The following is a 23772-nucleotide window of genomic DNA, read 5'->3' on the forward strand; positions in this document are numbered from 1 at the left end:
TTGATGTTTCTTGGTCACGTCTGGCGGATTCGCTGAACGTGAACTTCTATGCAAGCTCGGTTACCTCTGTCATTATGTCATCGAATAGCATCCACCAGCCGACTCGTACCCAGTCGCTATTAATCGACGGTACTAGAGTTGTCCAACCTTGATAGACAGCGACTGGGTACGAGTCAGACTGAGCCTCCAGCACTGGCGGTCTGACAAGGTATCCCCTGTCACTCTGTAAATGTTTCCACAGAACCACTCATACCCGCTACCAATACCCCTTGGTAGCGTAGCCTTTAACGTGAAGGAAGAGTATACACAAAGTGATGCATAATATAATTTCTTTATTTTTTTTTTATTCGAATGCTATTGATTTTTAACATAATCGGTTAATGTTACTACAAACAACGCAAACATTCTATCAGACGCTGTATATCAATATGATCTACAGTATTACTAGATGAGTATAACAAACGTGCCACTGTTTATTAAATCTACAACTGCAAATACAAAAATACGTGTTACTACTATGCCAAACTGACATCAAATAAAACTCAAAAAGAAACAATCGAATTAAGAAACGTTGACCCCCTTAAACATAAAACAAAGTTAAATCAAAACACAGTTGACTGTCCCCTCAAATTGGTTTAAAATAATCAATTCGAGCAGAACGTAATTTAATTCCTAAAAATCATTGCGTCGTAAACGGTGTCGATGAAACGATATCAGTACCAGGTTAAGATCCGTTCAAAGATCGACCACAAACACTGCAGTCGCATTCTATGTCCTCGCGAAGATTCTGCTTGTAGAAGACTTCACTTCCGGTCAAGTCCAGCGTGCGCTTTTCTATATTCTTGAAAATCTTGGCTGATTCGCCACTTCCGGTCTTCACGCACGTCATTGGGAAAAGTGTCATCTTGGTCTTGGTAGCCTTGCACTCATCAAGGCAGCGAAGGACTGGGGTGGTTGGGTAGCAGTTATAGTTCTGTTCTTCGATGGTTTTACTTTCCAGAACGTGCTGTTTCTTGAAATGACAGCCACCTAAAAGAACAAGTGTCCGTCCTAAGTATGGAGTGACAACGAAAATCTTCCTCACGTCAGTGCGTTTTATGACTGGCCTTTGTAAAGGGTTTTAAGCCTCATTAATAATTCATTAAGTGAAACAAAGGAAATTATGACCGTATCATGACCGTAAAGCCGTGGTCAAACGTTGCATTATAGTGCATAATAGTTCATTCTCCCTTACCTATCGGCAACTATCATATGCGCGGGAAAAGCTATCATCGTCTGTTATGAAGAATTTGAACAAGCTCAAAGTGAATGGCAGTTGATGGTAGTACATGAGAGTTGGTGGTCAAATGTAACGGAAGCGTGTTCACTTTCTACAACTATCATCAACCATCACGCGCCGTTTGACCAGGGCTTAACGGTATTTGGATATCTGAACTTAATTAGCAAATTTTATTTCCCCGCTTTGTCTTCGAAAATTTAAGGTGGCTCTGAACTCCATATACAGAATTTTTTTAAACTTTGCCAAAAGTTGCGTCTTTTCATGCTTATCAAAAGTTGATGATATAAAAAAATTTCGCCGTGCCGTTTTTGAATTATAAGCCCCTAAAGCTGTTATTAAGTGTGATTTTAGGAGGTCATACTGTTGCCATGGTTACCTATCGCGTCACCAAAAGAATAACAACGTGTTCACCAATGATTGGACAGTTTTTTGATACCATGATTGTAGCATCAAGTGATAAAGAGTGGTTATAACGACCCATCAAAATCTAAGTGTTAGAAACCGTTTTGAGCCACCTTAAGTAGATATATTCAACAATGACGATCGTGTTTGACCACATTTCTAAACAAGCCGAAGGTCGTCAAAAATACTCCGCTATGCCCCGTATTTTCAAATCTCTTCTTGGTGTTTGGAAATGTGGTCATACACGGTCTTTCGTGCTTGAACATGGCGGCCATACTCAAGCTGATAGGTCGGCCGAGGCATGCAGCCTTAATTTACAGCGCACATCTTTGATATTGGACATCCATGTTATGGTCAATTGACACCTTTTAAAAAGGTATCCACTGACCAGCATCAAGTGAGCATATCGCGGACTCAGGTTAAGCGCTCATCGAGGTCACGTGTTTTTTGAAGTTGACCGCTGCCCAGGTACTGGTTTTCGATTGGATCGTAGGCATAAGCCAGTGATAACTTATTGTAATTAGGAGCTCCGCTTTTGGACTTGACGAAATCTATTTATTACGAAACATACCTGTGAGGCACGTTTCTTCAGGCACCATCCACACGTTTCCATACTTGAGCCTGTCACGACTAGTGTACTCCTTGCCCATGGGTGTTTTTAGATCACGGTACCACTCGGCGTTACAGTCGCCACACATACCGCACGTGCGGTTGAAAAAGTATGGAGAAACACGCACATCAATCTGTGGAAAACAAAGCAGATAACAAACGTGAACCCACACCCTGGTAAAAATCTCTTGCAAGACAGGATGAAAAGTAAATCCTAGTTCAAAATAGCGACATAACGTCATAAACAAAATGGCGTAACGAGGACGTTATGTACCTGTTGTTATGTTTGCAGGGTGAACATCCTGACATAATGACACAATAGCAACACTAACAGCATGAACACAACGACATAAAAGAAAAAAAAACCTGATCTATTCCTAACGGCTTATGCTTTTATGTTGATGTTCAGGTTGGGACATAAGCTACCAGGTCGTTATGTCAGTATGTCGTTTATGTTGTTATGTCGCTGATTGTGCGTGAACCAGGCCTAAGAGAGTTAATGCTCCAAATAGCCCTTAAAAAGGGGCGCTTATTGGAAGGGGCGGGGAGCTAAATCGAATCATCACGGTTTTTATTTAAGCACCTTAGTTCCTCGAACCATCTCTACTTCCAAACCAACATCGCATGACACATGTAACTCTTCTTTTTCTGGCTCCACGAAGATCGTGGCGACGTTCTTCAAGCGGTATGAGTTCTCAGGCATGTCGACGATCTTTCCGTTCACCTACAAGATACCACGATAAAATGTTACATTATTCTTCTGTGGCAATGTCGATTTCTTATATGGCATGCAAGCTCAGCAAGCGGGCAAGGAAAACCAAATCCTGCGCTGTGATTGGCTATCCGAACCAGTAAATTGCGCTTTATAGGGATTGCCGCCGTTTCGCGATGGAACTGGTGTTCTTCGTCATTCTTACTTATACCATGCAACAAATCCTTGCTTAGTCAAGCTTAGTCGGTCAAGCCGTATGACATCGCTCTAGTTTGCATGTTCATGGCTACGTCCTGGTCCATGAACTTGCAAAGACAGATCTTGACCAATATCCAGTTATTTTCACCTCACACTTCCAATAATTCATATATACTGAGCGTGCAGAACTAAGTAATTTCCCATTACATTCTATTCCATCCCTGAAAATGAATAATCTGACCACCCATTACATGTCGTAACTTGCTATTGCAATTCACAAGTTTAAAACCAACCTGTATTTGATAACGGCCTTCTACCAAATGCTCGATACGTATCTTTTCCCTCTCGACAAATATTTCAATGACTTTCTTGTCGGGCATCTCAGTTTCTTTGGACATCAGCACCATGAATACGTTGTTCTTTGTGCAGTCTTTCGCCAGTACGTGCGTGCAGTGGCCTGGTAACGAGTACTGGAACTCGACATCATCGAATGTCTTGAATGAGTCATGGTCCACGGTGCAGACCGCTGAAAATCAAAACATAGCACAGCGGTCAAACGTACAGCGCATGTGCAGTCCAGGTCAAAACGACGGCTGTAAAGTGTTGCAGCTTGTCTCAAATTTATCAAATTTCCTATTTTCAAGCCAAAAGTTAAGACATTCACTGAAGATGCAAGCTTCTAATTTAAGTGCTGATTATATTTTAAATTGAACGTTTTACTCTACTGCTTGATAAGTAATGCTACAGTATTCATATCACGTGCACGTCTCGTGAAATCTTCGGGTGCATCAGCTTTTACTCACGTGCAGCAACTGCCAGCATGTGCATTAGAGTGCTGTGGTAGTTGGAGCCACGTGGTATAAAGCCATCTGTTTCAAATTGGACGTTATCCATTTTTAGCAGGCAAGTTGGTGTTTTAACTTCAAGGTCCACAAGTTCTTCAGTTCTGAATTTCACTGTGAAGTCAACTTTGTTTCGCTGAATCTGACCCCGTCGGTAGTCGCTGAACCTGTGGAGAACATATAACACACAATTTGTAAGTAATATTAAAGTTACTTAGATCAATCACACACAGCTTTCACAGGTCTACCAGTGAAATGAACTATTCCATCAACAACCTCGTTCCCAGGGTTTCTCTTCTTTCCTCTCCCCAGAGACCCTGGGAAGGAGTTTGTTCCATCAAGACTGTCTTCAAAACACCATAACCTCGAGACCGAAATTATGATTGTTATAGTTGAGCAATTGCCTTTGAAGTCATGATAATCATAATTTCGCGGCATGCGTAATGCGCAACAAGAAGTCCACGGAAGAACTTAGTTAACAAGGACCTCAACCAGATTAGACACTTAATTATTTTTACATGACGGTCATTTCGCACTTAGTTTTATATATTTCAAATAATCAAAAGAAAGATTTTTTGCGGACACTGGGAGTGGAACCTAGGAAATTCGACTCAGGAATTCGATTCGACAAACCCGAATTTTTTCACTATGCTATACTGCAAGCAAAAACTATGAACAATTCTTTCAAAAGTCGAAAGGCTCATAAGTTTAGTAAACTCAGCCTAACCTTGGTTAGTTTTCACATTACTGATCAATCTGATCAATTTACCTGTCGTAATATTGTCGAGTAAACTTCTTCAGAAGCTTGTAACACAACTTCAGCAATGTATCCGGGATCTTATTATATGACGTCACCCAGCTCAGTTCTCTGCGGCCGGGTTCTTTGATAGCTATACGGGACTGGGAATGAGTTGAAAAAATGATTAAGAGGAACCTTAGACAAAATATTCATTTATCTAGTGGAGTTTTTGAAAAGGTTATCACCTACTTACCTGAAACTTGTAGTCTTCACAGTCTTCGCCAAAACTCAAGTTAAACCTGATTTCCTGGCTGGTGATCACGTGACTGTTGATGCAGACCTTTCGTAACCATGGATACATGTTATACATATCAATAGTGAAGTCGGTTTTCTTGTTGTCGACGTCATATTTGATGTCAGTTTCAATCTTTTTCTCTGGGTTGGTACCTACGAGTTTCATTCCTGCCTTCCATGTATGGTATTGTTCATCAAAGCGGTCTCCCTTACCAAACTAGAGCAGGGAAATTCAAGAAGAGATTTTATCAGTCAAACTGCTTTAATTCAGTCACTAGATAAAGGCAATTCTTAGTCAGAAGTTGCCTTTTTGACAAATTGTCGCGAAAGCATTCAGAACATCTTCAATTGTTATTATTCTAGGAAAAGATGGGGCTCCTTCTTGATGTAGACGACACAGGACAAGTCACAATAAAACACCACCTCACAAACCTATTGTTTTTATTATATTCCTCATTCTTTTGTCCTTTTTTTCTCTATTGTTTTACGCCAACTGTGTCTTCTACACCGAGTAAGAACAAAAAATGGCCGATCTCTAGAAGTAATCCCTGAGTGTTGACGTCAGCATGACGTCACGCTCATGCATCATGTTGCTTGTCTTACATGACGTACTAATCTTAATACTCTTTTTCAAAATAACTTATACTGCTTTACCGTAAACTGGATCTTCTGGGTTGGATTTTGACCTGGTTTGATGGAGACGTTGTACTTTGTTGGACCACAGAAGGGGAAAACAGGCGCATGCGGCATCAATGGTTCAATATATTGACCACTCAGGCACACATCAAGACCAAGCATTCGTTCTCCGTAACATAGCTCCTGCAGAAGAAAAACAAACAAATAAGAAACGTTTGAGTTCTTTCACTATCAGCATCGTCCGTTTTTTTGGTGGGCCTTTTTTCCCATATTGTGCTACTTCCAATGTTAAACCAATATTGCTAGCTATTGCTAAACCAATATCGTGTTGCTTGCAAACCAGGGAAGAAGCACTGTGGACTAATGATTAGCGCGTGGACTCTGAATCAAAAGGTTCGAGTTCAGCCCTTCGGTCCACTGCGCCCCATCCAGGCAGAGTACCAAACCGGGGGGAGACTCCCATGTAAAAAGGACGGGGGTGCTCATCAGAAGTTTTGAAAAGAACCCCTAATAGGTACCAAGATCCTCTTTGTGTGGGCGTGGCTTGAAATTTTAATTCACCTCTAAGAGGTACCAATTTTAAAGCAACGCATTATCTTCCGTCATATTTTTTTCAGCTCAGTACCCTAAAAGGTACCACAAAAGCTGCTGCTGTGGACCTTTTGAGGCTGAACACATTTTTAACCTTTAATAGGTACGACGAGCACCCCTGTTCTTTTTAAATGGGAGTCCTCCCCCCGCCCCGGTACCAATATGGCTTACTACTGTAGAAACGCGAGATAAGCACTGAACCAGTAAGCCACATAAGCTGGAAGAAATAACTTAGTCTATACTTACACTTGTGTTTGAGTAATGTCGGTGCACGGTGAACATAGTCTCATAACTCTTGTTTGGCCTCAAGCAAACCTTGCCCTCCACTGGTGTCACAAACTCGATCTTCATGTGGCGAGGGTGGAATCTCTCCTGAACTGGGACATCGTCAAGGGGCAAATCACTCACGTACCTCCATTTCTCTTCATATCCGTCTGTCGGTTTAATGTCTTCGATCATGTGTTTGAACAACAGAACCTGGTCTGTGTTCATGGGTGCGGTCGCTCCCATCCATTCCTCGGGGTTTTTGGATTTATTTGGGTGAATAAACACCACGGTGGCTAGACGAATATTTCGAAGGCTTCGCTTTGGGTAAGTGATCTTGAAAAGTTTTGGATAGCGTTCGTCTTCAACACTCTCTAGGCAACCGTTGGAATCTGGCTTCACCTGAACATCAAAAGACAATACTTATATTATATCTTTCTTGAGGATTTTGTGCAGAATAACGAAGATACAGACTATAAACATTTATTACAAACTGGATCATTGGCTTAGCTAACATGTTATATGAGCCATTCTACAATGCTCTACAAATATGGTAAGCGTACGCATGATGTTTTGGAACTTTTCATTTTCATTTTAGGTTAGTTTTCTCTATTTGGGGGGCGTTTTTAATAAAACAATTATTTCACTCGCGCTTGTTGGATATGAGATGTTTACGCGCCTCGTTGACCATCAACCATCTCATATCCAACGCGCGCTCATGGAGTAATTGTTAATTAGCCGACCAAAACAGGTCACTTTCTGCTAAGAAAAAATAACGTTACGATACATAGACCAACGAATTTTACAAGACTAGAGCCACTATCAATTCTGAATACTTAAAATATAAAAAGAAACATTTGGACACACAGCCCTACAGGACGCAACGTGACATAACGTAATATGACGTGACTTAACGCGACGCAACGAAGCGACGTGTTGCGTTAGACGGGCTGGGATAACTTGGAACAGGCAAACCGAGGCATTTGCCTCAGTCATTGTTTTGCGTTTTTGTTCCCTAATACCTAGGAATCGTTTCAAACCACGGACATTAACTGACACTGCCTCAGTCAAATCTGAGCTGCCAGTGTCTCCATTGTGGTAAAAGCAATCGATCGCGTTTCTCTTGTTCACATGCTACTGAATGACATAGCTAATACATACAGTAAACAACTAGTGATGGATAATTTCTTGAAAGAATTACCTTGACAAATCCTTTCCCGGTGACAAAAAGTTTGACAAACTGACGGTTCATGCCGACAAAGAAGACCTTGAAGACAGTGGGTTCTTCGCTCAAGATGAGTTCGTTTTGTTCATTCACTGACAGGTATTTTCCAGATCCCGCTTTCAGAGTCCAGTTGGCATAGCGGTGGTGATGTTTTCTTCCAATCTGTCAGATCAGGGAAGTACTTTCTTTAACTTCAAGAGAAGTTACATGAAGGACCGATATCACCATAGCACTACCAGGGGGAGATTGTTACATTTTCTGCCGGAGGGGAGGGGAGAATTCCCTTATGGAAACGTCGTTTTGCTTAGGGGTGTAAATCACGGATTTTGGTCTCAGCAGGGTTGTTCAGGACGAAAAGTCATTATATTTAGCTTTCAAGGGTCCTTTCAGGGTGCACTCAAAGAAATTAATAATAAAAAATGCTGTTCTTTCCCTTTTTAGTGATATCTAACAGAGGTCAAATAAATATAAAGTTCGAACCACGCCCTGATTAGTCTCTTTTAGGGGTTTCATTCAAATTTTCAGATGAGCATCTCCGACCTTTTTATATGATAGTTTCCCCCGGGCATTGTTGGTCAAAACGATGCTACAATAATTATTAAATAACTTCGCTTTTAGGCGAAATATGCCTAGAACACCGTCGTTTTGCGAGATGAAAATATCACGAATGTTACCTTATTCTTTCAACTTGTGACAGTAACGAAATTATAGACACAGGCAAGGAAAATTTAATTGTTTGTTGATTTTGATTTCGATTTGTTGGAATTTTATGAGTGTCTATTTTAAACGAATTATGCCCAACATACATCAGAAACGTCTCCGATTTCAAATCCGTCCAATTTTGAGCTCCTGTATAGAGATGACCAGTCCTTCATTTGTGGTTTTACTGGTTTGGTGTACATCAGGAATGTGTAGCCTTGTTTTCTGTCGTATAAAAAAAACAAAAAGCGATTGAACAATTGACATTTGAACAAAAAAAACTAATAAACGATTCTAGGACCATGTAGGAAACCCAACAAAAGTCTCGATAACTGACAGGTGCCCATCAGGAATTGGGAATGGAAATGGACCTTTGATTAGAAAAACGTAATAATGATGTTTTTTTTTTCTAATTTCAATCCTTGTCACGATGACAGTATATGGCCAGGAAGTTCTTAATGTCTGCCATCTCTGTTCAGCAGATATCAAGTAATATTCCAGGCAACTTCACTGGATAATTGAAGTATATTGCAAAATGGCTCAAACGATGTTCTTGACGGATTTGCGTGCCATTCTTGTTGGACTGAACAGAGGTATAAGCCACGCATAATAAAAAAGGGTCCGAAATATATACTTACTCTGTTGAGAAAATTTCCTGTCTTTCCTTTGGCACATCAAGCTCTGTAGTGTAACTCTGGTCTTTGAGTTTACATTGCAGACTGCCTCCTAGACTTGTTGTCATATTAATCTTCATCTTCATTTTGCAGCCCGTCTCAAGTTGAGGCAGGCAAACTTTCATTTTTCCCCACGTGGAGTGCAAAACACTGCAGGTGGAAAAGAGAAAAGATAGTTAGGGTCGACAAGCTTACGAGAAGTCTACGACTCAAATCGTTTCTTGTAAATGAAACCTAAAGCTTACTGACGATTGTTGTGAATAATATACGACTTGAAAAATGTCGCAAAATTTTCTTCACGACAATCATAACCAATGAAAGCCGTGTAGGCTTGGGAGGATGGGGAGAGGTAATAAAGGAAGCGCGCGTAGAACTCCAGGAAGTGGAAAGAGAGAAAATAGGAGAGGCTTCTTCCCTTTCTCACTTCCCATCGTCTCCCACGCGCCTTTCCAGTCCCGGGAGCCTCTGCGGAGGAGAGAGCCATAATACGGAAACAACGGCTCTGCACCTGGCTTTGGTATAGGTGTTATTCGACAGAAGAAAAATACAATAATTTAATCTGTTATGCAAAGCCATACCTGACATTTATCTTTCCACTGACTGTCACTTGATCAGGAAGAGGAATAAAGAATTTTGGTTGAACTTCAGCTTTAACGGTAGTGTTCACCCGCAGGAACAAAACACTTTCCAGAGAGAATTTCAAAGGAAGACCGACACATGAGGGCTGGTAAAACTTCACCTCAACAGGTACGAATACTTTGGTCATGTTCCAGTTTTTACCTGTAGAAAATGCAACAACAAAAACCTTACTAAAGGTACGGAAGGTTAAGTCTGTATGAGAGTTAAGTGGTCCATCAGGTCGGCGCTCGTCTCCGGTTCAGTAACGTGAAGCGACTAGGAGTAATTCTACATCCCCCGGATGGAATATTAGTCCATCGCAGGGTTACCCTCCAGCATTAAATTCGCCGGTACTCATTTATACACCAGGGTGGAGAGAGGAGAGGATCAACGAGAGTCAGGTGCCTTGCCAAAAAACACAACACAATGTCCCCGGCCAGGGCTCAAACCCGGCCGGACCACTTGATTCGGAGTCGAGCGCACTAACCACGAGGACACCGCGCCTTTCAAAAACCTTACTTCTAAAGCAAAACAAAGCAAAACACAACAATAAGCTGAAACTTTAATTGACTTTTTTCAAAGTTAGTAGGTCTTTTCTCACCTTTCTTTAGCATATCTTTGAGATCGTTGTTAACCCTAATGACTCCATCTTCGATCAACTCTTTGACGTCATCATAAGTGAAGTAGTTGTAAATCAATTCCTTGCCAAGAACTTTGAAGTAAAACGAGCCTTTCGCCTTCTCTTCTTCGTATTCAGTGATTGGAAGCTAATTAAAACAAGGAACACTCTGATCAAGACGAAACCTCACATATAACTCTGGAAATTACCAACGGCAACAGCTTCGAATTGACAATGTTGCAGTAAAATGACTTTGCACGTGCAATATACGTCATGGTATGTTCCACATAGTCGTCATCTGCTAAATAGCGACTGAATGGCTACGTTCTAAGCTAAGTATCTTAGAGAAAATAGACTGCGCCGCAGACGCTTTTTTTTTTTTATCACGGTTTCTATCTGGATTTGAACGCCACTGTCTTATAGATATTCAGCTTAAGGATAGTTCGAGATAAATAAACAAATAAATGTATTATAATATTAAGGGAGGAGGCCACATCAGCCCTAGCTGGTTTTTATGCGATTCTTCTATTCTGATGGAATTGGAATTTGGAGATGTTGGTGCTTCAGGAGGGAAGAAACCGGGAGGTGAGCGCTCTCGCCTCTACGCTAATTGCCTGCTTGAGAGATTCGTAGTTAAAAAGTAACGTAAATCAGTTATTTCTGCAACGATGTTGTTCGCGAAAAGTTTCTAGTCGCAAGTTCTTGAAAAAGTTCACTCACCGGATTATTTTTATTTCACCTTTTACAACAAGCATGACTTACCAGTTTTTGTATTTCCTTGAGTTCTTTGTCGTTTAAGTTTTTATTCAAACTCCGCCTTGGCCTGAGCAAACCAAACAGAGATTTTTCCTTGCTGTAATGTCCTCGGGGTCCTACTACACGCTGAAGCAGTTCTTGTATTCCTTCACCTCTGACACCAGTCTAACAAAGTATGAAATATCAAAGGAACATTCTGGTCAGTTAGAGTAGCGCAGGTAGACAAGGTATTTAGTATAGTAATGCATTTTGCGACACCTTGTTTGCGCCCTTAAATCCTATTCACCGATCTTCAGTTTACTTTCAAATGCATGAGTTCATTTGGCGCAACCGATATGGAAGAAATAAGCTTTTTAGACCGGGAGAGAGGTTTGATTTCATCCTTGCTTCGAGTTTACTGTAATCGGGTGCTCTTCTTATAACTCACTGCGCTTCGTGCATCCCGTGCACTTAATCAGTTTCGCGCGTTTAATGTGCTCGTGTGCTTCGTGCCTGGTTGCATACGCTTTTTGCGTTTCGTCCACTAAATGTGTTGTTTTGTGCGTTTTGTACACTCAATCGCGTTCCGTGCGCTATGCCCGTTTTTTGCGTTCACACTTTCGGGCTTTCATCTATTCTTGCATCCGTCCCTCAAGATTTCCTGTTAAATTTCTAGGAAGCTATGTTTTCAAATTCAGGCTAACTTTGTCCAATTTATCGTCGTTTGTGATCGTCTGTAATTCTTAATGTCACCCATCCACTTACCTTGATGGCCTGTTAGTTTGATTAACTATTTGCGACTCCTGCACTTTATCATTTTCTATGAGAAAATTACTGTTTTGAGATTTTCTAGTGTTCCCAAGGACAATGATTTCGCTGCATTTGTACTCACCTCAAACAAATTGAGAGACTTTCCAAGGACCTGCATCTTGACTTTAGTGTTGAGAGCTCTGGGGATAATACTTGATGGCGTCGAAATCATCTGGAGATCCACTGATCCGCCCATTTGAAGAAGCTCTGAAGACACAGCCAAAAAAATTAATCTTAAAACAGCGAGACTGAATAACATGAAAAAGATTTTTCTTAAGGTTCGCTCTCCACTAAGATGATTTTGAAATACATATCCAGTTATTTAGAAGTCGGATAATTTTAATAGCAACATATAACTGCATTAGTGATCTAGCGGGGAAAATGTTTTGATAAATTTCCTCTTGGTTCCTTGTAAAATCTTAGTAGTTTTTTTTTTTCTCTACGAGGTATTTCGACTGTTTTTTTTTTTTACTTACCGGAGTATTCGCCAAAGTGGAGCCATTTGGAGCTCAAGAAACTCAACTTGTACTTTCTGAGCATTCGGAGAGCAACTCTTGCTGTTGAAGCCCTGTAACAAAATCAAGCAATTAGTTACAAATAGTGTGATAAAAATTTTAGTGCTTCTCAATTTTGAAACTTTCAGGAACAAAGACAAGTCGGCATATGACGGTGAGGGGTGGGGTGGGGGAGCGATCTTTTGAGGACATAATGACTTAAACGTCAATACATAGTGGGCTGCGCTTGAATGTTAAGGGAGACATGCTCCGAATAGTACATCTGCTCGTGAATCTAACTCCAGTTAGATATGTGTACCTCTCAAACTCATTGATAGTCCATCGAGTTTAAACAAAGGACATAATGACCGTAACGGTGTTTGGGTATTTGATCTTAATTAGCATAGATTTTTACGATTTTATTTCTCCCGTTGTCTCCATAGTTTTAACTGCCATTGAAAAGATATATCAAATACTTAAGACAGTGTTTGACCTCATTTCCAAACACCTTGAAGGTCGTTGATAATACTCCGCTGCGCGTCGTAATTTCAACTCTCTTCTCGGTGTTTGGAAATGTAGTCAAACACGGTCTTTCGTTCTTGATATATTACATCAATTCGGAGCAGTTTTTGAAAAGGCGAAAGTTTGCTGATTATCCCTAGAAATTGAAATCTAAAGGTACAAAAAGCTTTAGATGATCTACGATGGCTCGACTGGCTGAAAAACGGTTTTCTATTTTCTAATTCGCAGAAAACTAATTATATTAGTACGTTTTGAGGTCACTTTTGGTCGTTCAGACTAGCCGGCTGTTGAGGGGAGGTGCATAAGACCAGACTGAGACGAAAAACATATGATTATTTTGTCGAATCGTTTCAACCACAAAAGAGGTAAATTGTAGTAACAACAGTAATCTTTTAGCTTACATCCTTTCATCGCAAGGATATTTAGAGAATGCCATCCCCTTGATGTAAGACACCACGAATGATCGCACTTGATTGGTGCGCTCGTAAAAGAGCTGCTTGGTAATCAGGTTGAACACCGCTGGACCTGGTTTGCAGTCACACATGATAACGAAACAAGCCATGCGCAGTTCTGTGTCAATCAAAGGTTGACGGAAAATCTGTAACAGCACTGGTAGTACCTAGAGAGGGGTAGGTAAGGACGTTATAAGTTATTGCAATTTTATTGTAATACAAAGTTGATTTCGTGGAAAACAGAAAACAATTCTGTTCAAGTGAATATATGAAAGATCTCAGATCATTCATGTCCTTTTGCTCGACACATTTTCCCGCAACCTTTCATTATTTTAATGAAAAAAGAATATGTTATTAATGCCATCGGCAATATACTACTTGGCTGTTGCGTCGAAAGCCTATGTCAATTTATAGGGCTTACAATATCTCGTTGCCTTTGCTTGCAGAGAAGAGTCGCAGATGGTGCAACTTGAAGAATATTTTGCCCAACTAAATTTTCAAGTTAATCGTATATTATGTTTCTCTTTATTTGAAAGTAGTTTTGCACATCGATCATCAAAAAAGCTAACAATGATAGCATGACATAGCCGAGGGAGGGAAGACAGAGTGGCGTGAGTAGGCGTTTAATGTGAACAGCGAGTAGGTTTTCAAGGATCTTGCGTGACTATTAGAGTGTGGGACTTAAGGAGCAATTCTTCTCACTGTATTGTCACCAGTGATGATGGTGACATAGCCGAAGGAGGGTAGACAAACAGTGGTGTGATCAGGTGTTCAATATGTCAACAGCGATTAGGTTTGAAGAATATTGTGTGACTAGCAAAGTAAATTACCTTTTGTGGGACTTTAGGAGCAATTCTTCTCAAGGCGTAAACTGCTGTCACGCGTAACTCCAGTGTGTTCTTGTGGTCTTGAATGATGTCTAGGAGAGGTTTGTAGAGGGTTTTGTGTCCAAAATTACCGATCGCTTTCAAAATGAACATCTTTTCCTGGTATTTGGCGGTCAGCAAACGGTTCTTTAGCTCCTGTAAAAGTGCACATTGGAGTGAGGTTCTAATCATGGGTCAAACAGCTTTTCACAAAGGAAATTTCCCCGGTAGTCTCGCGGATAAGGAAATCTCTCTCTCGCCTCTCTTTTCGCTTAATTCTTTTCTCGTTCGATACACTTCTAAGACTGAACCCGAAAGATTCCACACTGATGACGTAACTCTACAGAAAACCTTGTAGTGTCTCTGATTCGTTGTTACTCGATTTTGAATTTTCGCGCGTAGTAAACAGCCAATCCAAATTGCTAAACGAATTTATGTGGGTAAACTTACCGTTGCTTTGTCAGTGAGGCAGGTATGATCCTTTTTCTTGCAGTATTCATGCATCAAAGCTCCCGATGTAAGGTAGCAGGTCATTTTCAGAGCTTCGTCTTCTTGCACGGCAGCACGAGAGCAGAGATCCTTAGCAAGAGACGGAAAACAAGTGTGGAAATAAGTGTAAACTTAGTTTAAACGCATAATATAGAAAAATCAGGCGATGGGAGATTTTGCCACAAGTTTTAATGCGGAGCACACAGAATTAAAAGACATGTAAGCCTGTTTCTTACCGAAATGTCCTGACACATTTTTTCGGTTGCGTTGGTGGTTAAAGCCAGACCGCGAAGAACTGGGACTGCCAGCTTCGGTTCCAGATCTCGTGTGTAGATTTTCTCCGCAATGAGTTCAAACACTTCCTCCTTGTAGACATAAGGCAGCGCTTCCAGGAACCATTGCCTATTTTTTAAGGGACTTAGTTTAGCTATCTTTAAAGGAAGTTCCCTACATAAGTAAAAGCAAGCTCAGGCTAGGGATGGAGAAAGGATGACACAAAGGTGAAGCGCTCGCCTCTCACTTCGATTCTGGCCCGGTGCCATATGTGGGTTGAGTTTGTTATTTGTTCTCGGCTTGCCAGTCCGAGGGTTTTCTCCTGGTTCATGGCCGGTTTAATTTTCCTCCTTCCATGAAAACCAACATCTCTAAATTCCAATTCCAACAGGATAGAGGGCACTCATGAAAACAGCAAAGACTGATCTGGCTTCCTAGCTCTTTAGTTATTGAAATTTACGTTGGTCTTTGGGTCGAACAAACGCCGTTGTTGTTGTGTCGCGCTATTAGAGAAGACTCAAAACTTCCACAATGTCTTTTAACAATCATAAATTTTCAAGCCCATTGCCACCTTTTAAAATGTCTAAAATGACTTCTAAGGAATATACAATGAGGGTATCAAAATTAAGTAAACAAAGCTCATCTCTAAGTTCAAAGGATTAAAATCCATACGGTTGAAAACAAATTCTAGCAAGCACCTGTGCTTGTCGTCATTGTAACAGTGTTCCCACATCTCCAGAAGTGTTTGTTTGTCGACCTTGCGTAAGGTTTCCACCAAAGCAGTGAATTTCCATGCCTTCCACTCCTTCTGCTCCACACTCTTGACGAGAGAATCCATCATCTTCTCCGTCTGAATGGAATAGTGGAATAGTTAAAGACAATTAATAACGAACGAAAGAATGATATGAGTTATGGGAAAACGTGTGCAGAGAGACAAGAATAATTAAGGGAGGGGAAAAGGAGCGTTTTTAGATTTTTGGGGATTTAAATAATTGGTTGTGTTTATCTATTTCAAATGAACAAGTTGCCTTTGGCTGAATTGAAAACTGGCCTATCTATGTTCGATGGTTTAACACTAAAGCGACAGAAACGTCGCAACCAAATACACATTTTTTTCCCCCAAGAAACTAACCTTCATCGCAATTTCACTCCTTTCCTTCTCGGTCAGCGGTTTGTCTTCCTCGTCATAATATGTCATTTCAAGTGTTCTCGGAATGTCACCTCCAACTTCATCTGAAACATTGACTCGAAGTTATTCCGCGTTGCCTGATAAAAGTTTTACTTTTTCCATTGTTCTTTGCGTATGCAATTAAGATGTGGAAGAACAATTAAGACAAAGGAGAAGACGAATTAAAAAAGTACAAAACCACAATAAAATAGCCTTAGTAATTGCAGTCTGTATAGAAAAAAAAACTCACAGCTCTCTAATTCAGCCTTCACTTCTTTAAACGTCACGTATTGTCTGAAAAGTAACAATCACAAAATTGGTTGTAGGTGATTCTCTTTCAGCATTGCAATTGTCTATCTGGCGGTCTTTCTTTTATCAATTCAACACTTTCTACTTCACCTTTGTTCGATTATAAATGATTTGCAGCTCTTGCTAGCATGCGCTTCACACTGAACGTCGTTCCCAGTCCCTCTCAATCTTCCCTTATCTTAACTATAATTGTCTCTTTCTGGTTTATAAATTTGTTACTTTATTATTTTGTCCTTGTCGTTTTGCTACCTCAACCCCATCCAGACGTACAAGGCTTTTTTTTCGGTCTGCTGGGCCCGAGGGCAGAAGAGGGGCTATTCTTAGAAAATTATTTATGTATAACGGTGAACCATGGAGGATTTACAAGACGTGCAAAAAGTATTTTATTTGAGGTCCATGTAACATGGAATAATGACTTCATATGATGCAGAAACGACTTTATCATTTCCTAACAACCGCCATCATGAATCGGGGAATAAGTAAAGGAGTTATGTACTTAGTTAAAGTCATTCCACTTCCTTTCATCTGCGTTGGCGTAAAAATGTATTTTCCCTCTACATTACATTTCTTCACCACGAAATTGTCTTCCGATCCCAGCAGATCACATGACGAGGACACGGAAATCTTCAATGGCTGCGAATAAAATAGATGACAACCAAATAATGAGATGACGTCACGGTAAATTGCACGTTCTCTCAGTCAGTATACTTCTTTTCTGGGGGCAACCGTTTCCCCTTTTCTTGCGTGCTAAGAGCGTTACGTAAAAGTCTAAACTGAACGTTACAAAGGGGAAATGTTGCAAATTTATAGAAGATTAAAAGAATCCAAAGAAACTCCAGTCTTCCGTGCCCCATCGTAAATGTTTGGAATATCAGCCAGTCGTCGTTTAAATTAAAAATTCCTTAATTTTCCTTAGCAATAATTCACTATCCTGAGAAAATGCTAATACAATTGGACGGGTAGTTGGAGAATCTTCTTTTTCATTCAATTTGGATTAAATCTAAATCGAAGGGGGCGAGAAATGATGAAGGAAAGGGAAAATGGACGGTAGGGGAAAAAGTCTTCACAAACTAGATTAACATGAACAAGAAGACTAACAGACAGACAGACAGACAGACAGAAAGACAGACAGACATATACAGAGAGAACAAGGTGGGAACTACCTCGTCGATGTTGCAGCTGTTGTTGAGGCAACGAACTCCAGGAACGTTAGAAAACACTCGTGGTTTTCCTGTGCAGTTTTTCATGTTTAAGATCTTGGAGACTTGCATTTCTTTGATCGTCTTGGTCTCCGGGATATATCGCACATCGTACAAATTTTCACACATTCCATGTGAGCCAAACTGTGAAGAAGAAAAACCAGATTTTTTCTCAAGTTTTACTTTCTAGCTGTTTGTCTAACAAAAAGCACAAAAAAAGCTATTTGCTGTCCCTGAAGATACCAATACTAATTAGCTCCAAATTGCACTGAAATGAAAAACAACAACAACAACAAAATCTTCGGAAATGTCTGTGAAACGTTTGGGAATAATCGATTCAGCTTTGGATAATCATCTCAAATTAAACTAATTAAGTGTTAACCCTCCTTAAATAATGTCTTTATTATTATCATTATCATTATCATTATCATTATCACTATTATTATTATTATTATTATAAAATATATGTGGGAATCAGTTTAAAGTCCTCGGAAAATCATCAAAAACTTTTATAATTTGGACGCAACTCTCTGCAATTAAACGCTGAACGACTCACAAGGACAGTATTTTATTATATCGGACTGTGTGTTACAAGGGTTGAGAACTACCGAATTCACGAATTTGATTGCCTGAAATCGATATTGACCGCGGTCTAGACCGACATCTAGACTGGTTACATTTTGCAGTTAAAAAATTGCAAACTAAAATACAAATATATTGACTATTTTCTTCTAAAAAATATTTTTTATGGAAGTGCCAAAATGCCTGGTGAGAAAAATAAAGTAAAAAGGATCAGCAAACTTTGGCAGATTTAAATTCAGCTCATCACCTTTCGCAAGCAAAATATCAGCTAGTACAAACCAGCTACATTAAACATATTAAAGTTTTTTTGTTTGCCATATAATAAATATCTTATTAACCGAGCTTAGTCGGTCTGTATAGGAGAATCGTGACTGAGGTAGTGTGTGCAGACCTCAATCAAGATTCTCCTATACATACCTCCTGCCAGGGGCGGGTTGTTCAAAGCACGATTAAGCTAATCCAGGATTAGCGTAAATTTCTATTTCAATTTTGTAACTCTTCAGTGAAGTTTTCTGTTTAACTTTTTTGTCCTTCGATTTTGGCTTTGATTAATGTCGAACTCCAGGAAACATGGACAGTGAAAACACTTTGATTCAAGAGAAATTAGACCTCTGATTAACTTTTAATTCTGGATTAGCGTCAATCGGCTTTCGAACAACCGGGCTCAGGTTAATAAGAGCTAAATGAAAAATAAACTACCTCCCAGTTCTTGTACATTCGTGGCTCTTTATCGTCAATGGAAAGCTCGGGTTTGGTGAAGTTATGATGAAGAATAGAGAGAATTCCTCTTTTGATGTTCAAGATGTATTCTGGCTCCTCGTCGCTGCAGTAAATCTTTCCAACCTTCCCTTCTTTGTATTCAAACTCAATTGGACGCTCAAGAAGAGGTGCGAGCTCCTCGGAGACTGGGGAGATCTTCAGCGAGCCACCGTATCGAGACTTGCAGTATTGCGATGTTCCATTTACTTCATACAGGATAGGGTTTCTGATCTGAAAGGAAAAAACAAAACAATATTGTTATACATACCTCCCAACTCAAATACGTTTTCCGATTGGAGGAGAACGGGTCGATCCAAGGGTCAAATCTCGCTCACTCCTTAGGGAAACAACAAATTGAACTTTCGACTCGCACGCGATCAGGTCGTGCACCTTGAAACCGCGGCAAATTTGTGTGCCAGCCGGCTTCAAGCAAATAATTTTTTCCCAGTTTGATCTATTTTTTGAGTTGGGAGGTATAACAAAACACCTAGTGACTGGCCCCACAAGAAAAATTGCAAGGATATTGTTTCTCTTCGACCCTCGACTTCGCCTCGGAGAACATTGAGCGTCTTATTCTCCAGTTAATCTAGTCCCGGCGGGGGCGGGGGGGGGGGGGGGAGGTACTCCAAGAAAAATTGGCTGGATCGGGCTGCAGCACGCTTCTCTGTACAACTCTGGACAACTTTACGACCAAAATCCGTGATTTTACGGACCCTATTTATGACCTGAAAAAGTAGTCCTCCTAAAAAAAAACATACCCAGTTCAAGACCAAAGTGCAAAAACCATACCCTATTTTATGACCAAAATGGCCAAAATCGATACCCGATTTATGACCAAAACGGCTGAAAACCATACACTTTGGGGCCGCACGTACCTATGTAGCCCATATAAGGGAGTTTCTTCCCCCCCTCCGATCTAGTCGTTCTCTGGTTCAGTTCAAAACCCAAGTCGATAAGATGGATCAAGTTTCACTTATCTGATATTGACCTTGAGAAATGCACGTGTCTCTGAGTAGATCACGAAATCTGTTTCACATGTGATCTTCAGGCCAGCAAACCGCCTCTCAGTTTCTGGGAAACCGCTGGTTACACACGCCCAATAATCGTAGGTATAAGTGTTCAGCGGTTTGTAACCTAAAATAAACAAACAAATAAATAAATAACAAATAATTAAGCAAATGAACGAACTAAGAAGCAAACAAACGTGCTACAGAATCAAATACAAAACCTATTAACTAGTAAAGAACCCAAAAAAGCTATCTAAAAACCCGGAAATCAAGGAAACAAACTGACAAACAAGCCACTGACCACTAGCTGAAGGACAAACAAAGATTTAGTCAATAGAAAAGCAACTACAAAAGAAAGCAAGCAATAATCAAGGACAAACCGAAAATAAATAAATGTAAATAAATAAATATATGAAGACGTGAAGAAAGAAAAGTGTCTTCAGCGATCTTTGGTCAGTAAAGATGCTAACCATTTCGCTCCCATGCTGATCGTAAAATTAATTCTCCTCACTAACCATCGCTCATTATTTTTAAGTTTAGTTTGAGAATTTGGCGGTAAATACAGACATCCCCTATAGCTAGTTGATTAGTTTATTTATTCTCATAACCAGTCTGCTTGCCATCGCATATATGTTTCAAGGTTAACTTGGACGAAGAACATCCCTGGGAATCAACGCTGGCTTAAGGTGATTCCCCGGTAAAAGAACCCAACATAATTTGCCGATGAAACTTGGTATGCTGTTGTTACAGGACGAGGAGATGTTAAAAACGCAATAAAAGGATTTCACCGGTAATGGATGTCACCGTGCTTGTTTTCACGCCACAATGCTGACAAATACGGTTACTTAGGTGACTTTTGGTAGTCTCATTGCGCAACAAATAATCTCGAATTTTTTTCAATGCAGCATGTTATATCCCACAGAGTTTGACTTTCTTTGATTGTTTATTCATCTACGTCCCGGAAAAAATGTCTTCAAATACCCTGCATTTTTTTATCCTGTAAAGGAAATATAATTTGGACGTGTGCTGTTGGGCCCGTCATGTCTCTCTCTGTATTATTTATTTCTTTTGTCACAAAAGTAGCCATAGATTGCTGCTATTTTTTTTTCTCATTGAAATTATGAAATAAAAAGTAGGGGTCACCGTGCTCGTTTTAGAGAAAAGGAGCATTTACCTTGCTATCGAGCTTAGTTTGAGGGAAATCTCTTACGTTTTGTACGCGCACGCGCTCATGTGCGCGCGATAATGACGCGAAAGTCGTGCGCAGTAGAGATGCGCAGTGCAAAAGCGACCATGGTTCTCTTTTATCCGTCTCTCCCAACTTGCCCGCCCCAAGTCCTTTTGCTCCCCAACTGAATATAAATGTTGTCAGAGAAGTGGAACTGAGTAGACATGACCTTGGTGAAATGGCACCAAGATATCTTGTTTTTCTCGAGTTATGCGAGGAGATTCTACATCTAATACGTTGGTTAAGTCGATAAGACTTCACACCAACTGCGAAAATCACACGAAAAATATGCCTAAATCAGTTTGAAACGGAAATTCGCCTATCCTAAGCCGATAGTGCTATTCTTCTTAGAAAATCTGTAAAACTATTTCTTTAAATAAACAGCTTGAGAAAGGTGAAAGGCTCTTTGAATTGTCCCAACCAGTTTAAGGTTACCTTAATTACATGGCTGCATGATATGCCTGCATGATACGCCTGGGCCAGTTATTTATAATGAGAAATAGATATACAACGTCTTTCATGTGTCATATGTCTTGGTAAGGGGTCGCAAGGTTCACACGCTTCTAGTTTCTAATTTCCTTTCCACTCAATTGAAGTCGGTGCGTTTTCCGAAAAAAAAAATTCAACTTCCGAATCATTTGAGGGTCACTGAACAGGGATTAGTTTCTTGATAAACACTCAACCGATCAAAGGTTACATTTTAAAAATTCTTGTGTATAATAGATTTTCAGTGATGAGAGGAAATTTCATATTTATTTTAAAGATGTACAGATAAGCTGGACAAAGCCTTTATCTGAAAAACTTGCGTCCGAGTTGACAAGCAAGTTTTTCTAAAATGTTTATCGGTCACGTTCCACGATTATTATTTTCTTGCTCGCTCTCCTGTTGCTATTTGAATTCGAATGTTTACTGCGATTTTCATTCATTATCAAGTGCTTTGTATTTGCCTGTGGCTTTTAAGCGTGACTTTTTTTATAAGTCAGTGAGAATGCTGGATGATGCAGCAAATTTGTTTATCAGGGGTCAGAGGAACACGTGTGACGTCATTAACAGGAAATCTCGTGATTTCGTTTGAGGTGAACTGGTTTCGTTTTGGTGATTTTGCTGCTTGATGGATTTTTCGAGAAGATGCAATTCTAAGGAAAAAAGTAGGTTTGTTTAATCCTGGTTCTATCATACTGTTTTAGGACGAAATTAATGTCTGCTTTTGTATCTCTGTATTGCTTTTTTTGCTCCACTTGAACAAGAGTACGACAAATTACCAAGATTGTCGGGGAAAGACACCTGCAACCTGTTATGCAATAATTAGCTAAGCAATCCAAACATGTTGAAAGTATTTTAAACAAAAGAATTTTAAGCGCTTTATTTTTGCAGTGCAGTCTTTTAATTCGCTGCTCCCGATTGTCTTTTGCAGTTCTGATTTTCACTCAACTTGAACATAATTCGCAGAAAAAAAGGCAGTGACGCAGACACTCCAACAATTCAGTGATTACGTTATTCGATGTATTGCAAAATAACATGAGTTTCTTTCCGCTAAAAGACTTAGAGTTGCAACTAGAGCCTCTGAGAATGATATTTATAGTAATGCGTATGGAAAACGAGGAAGACGGCAAGAAACTAGAGGAAGAAAGACGTCCTTGACGAATATAAGGAAGTTGTTACCTTTCACGAAACGGGGGTCCTCTGGGTCAATCTTGAGCATGTCACGATCACCTACATGTTTTGAAAATAATCGTCAGTAAATTTGCGAAAACATTTAAGATGTACTTCTCTCTTGGAAATTAAAACGGCAGAGTTTAAAGTCTAGTTACATAACAATGGAACAACACTGGAAAACATTGCGCACTGAAATGTTTTCAATAGGACACGTCTGAAGATCAAAGAAATAAAGATTTAATTCATTTTGAGTTTTTGAAGTTTCGTAAAGAATGTTCTGTTTGGCTGTCTGATAATCTAAAATTCTCTAGTTCGTCAAATTCGATCGCTGAGCATAACATTTTGTATCGGTAGAGAAATTCACTGAGACTAAAAATGTTAAGGTCAGTAATTCTGATAGGACCAATGGAGTGATCAAAAGATATCAACATTTGATGTAGCCAGGTTAAGTGGATGCCTTACCTCCTCTACCGCGATGAGCAAGAGAAACTCCAGCTAACAGCAGAAGCGCGAAAACCTTCATCTTGCCCAGAGCTGGCTATTCTCCCAACAAGCAGCAATTTGACGCAGTACCCGAGTATTTATAGAAGAACAAATTTCAAGGAGATTGAAATTTCATCTGGCACCAATCAGTTCTGGTATCAGTCATTGACAAATACACTTTATCTCGCAGAACCGTGATTGGGCCTGACTCCAAAGATTAAAATAATATGATAAGCTTAAGTTTGAGGCTATAATAATACTGTTCGTGTTTCGACGTGTTATTTTACTGAAGTGTGCGATTTTTGTTTGCTCGGGAAAAGTTGTTTTGCTTTACAAAGT

At 40.0% G+C, this 23772-nt stretch overlaps 1 protein-coding gene across 1 annotated transcript; it reads right to left on the reverse strand.

Annotated features, from left to right (window-relative positions):
- Window positions 1-312: 312 nt before the first annotated feature.
- Window positions 313-23522, reverse strand: LOC145468418 (vitellogenin-like). The gene is made up of 30 exons (XM_081452121.1): window positions 23413-23522; window positions 22957-23007; window positions 20048-20193; window positions 19000-19290; window positions 17683-17862; window positions 17016-17152; window positions 16461-16504; window positions 16175-16275; window positions 15741-15892; window positions 15006-15171; window positions 14731-14859; window positions 14245-14436; window positions 13364-13581; window positions 12423-12514; window positions 12029-12153; window positions 11164-11322; window positions 10384-10549; window positions 9743-9944; window positions 9129-9314; window positions 8598-8715; window positions 7768-7953; window positions 6549-6968; window positions 5730-5894; window positions 5035-5292; window positions 4812-4942; window positions 4004-4209; window positions 3494-3726; window positions 2874-3014; window positions 2253-2424; window positions 313-1029 (listed from the first exon to the last, which is right to left on the reverse strand). The coding sequence occupies exons 1-30, from the start codon at window positions 23471-23473 to the stop codon at window positions 725-727; spliced, it is 5133 nt and encodes a 1710-aa protein (XP_081308247.1). The 5' UTR covers window positions 23474-23522; the 3' UTR covers window positions 313-724.
- Between the last annotated feature and the right edge of the window lie 250 nt (window positions 23523-23772).

This window comes from Orbicella franksi, chromosome 14 (genome assembly GCF_964199315.1).
Source record: "Orbicella franksi chromosome 14, jaOrbFran1.1, whole genome shotgun sequence".
Lineage (NCBI taxonomy): Eukaryota > Metazoa > Cnidaria > Anthozoa > Scleractinia > Merulinidae > Orbicella > Orbicella franksi.

What these genes read in the sequence shown, in the direction of transcription:
- LOC145468418 (XM_081452121.1), bottom strand. Translation starts at nt 23,473, where the DNA reads ATGAAGGTTTTCGCGCTTCTGCTGTTAGCTGGAGTTTCTCTTGCTCAT. An exon ending in GGACCCCCGTTTCGTGAAAG is followed by an intron (nt 20,194 to 22,956) that starts GTAACAACTTCC and finishes TGTTTATTTTAG; the next exon opens with GTTACAAACCGCTGAACACT. An exon ending in TATCCTTGCGATGAAAGGAT is followed by an intron (nt 12,515 to 13,363) that starts GTAAGCTAAAAG and finishes ATTTTGTTACAG; the next exon opens with GGCTTCAACAGCAAGAGTTG.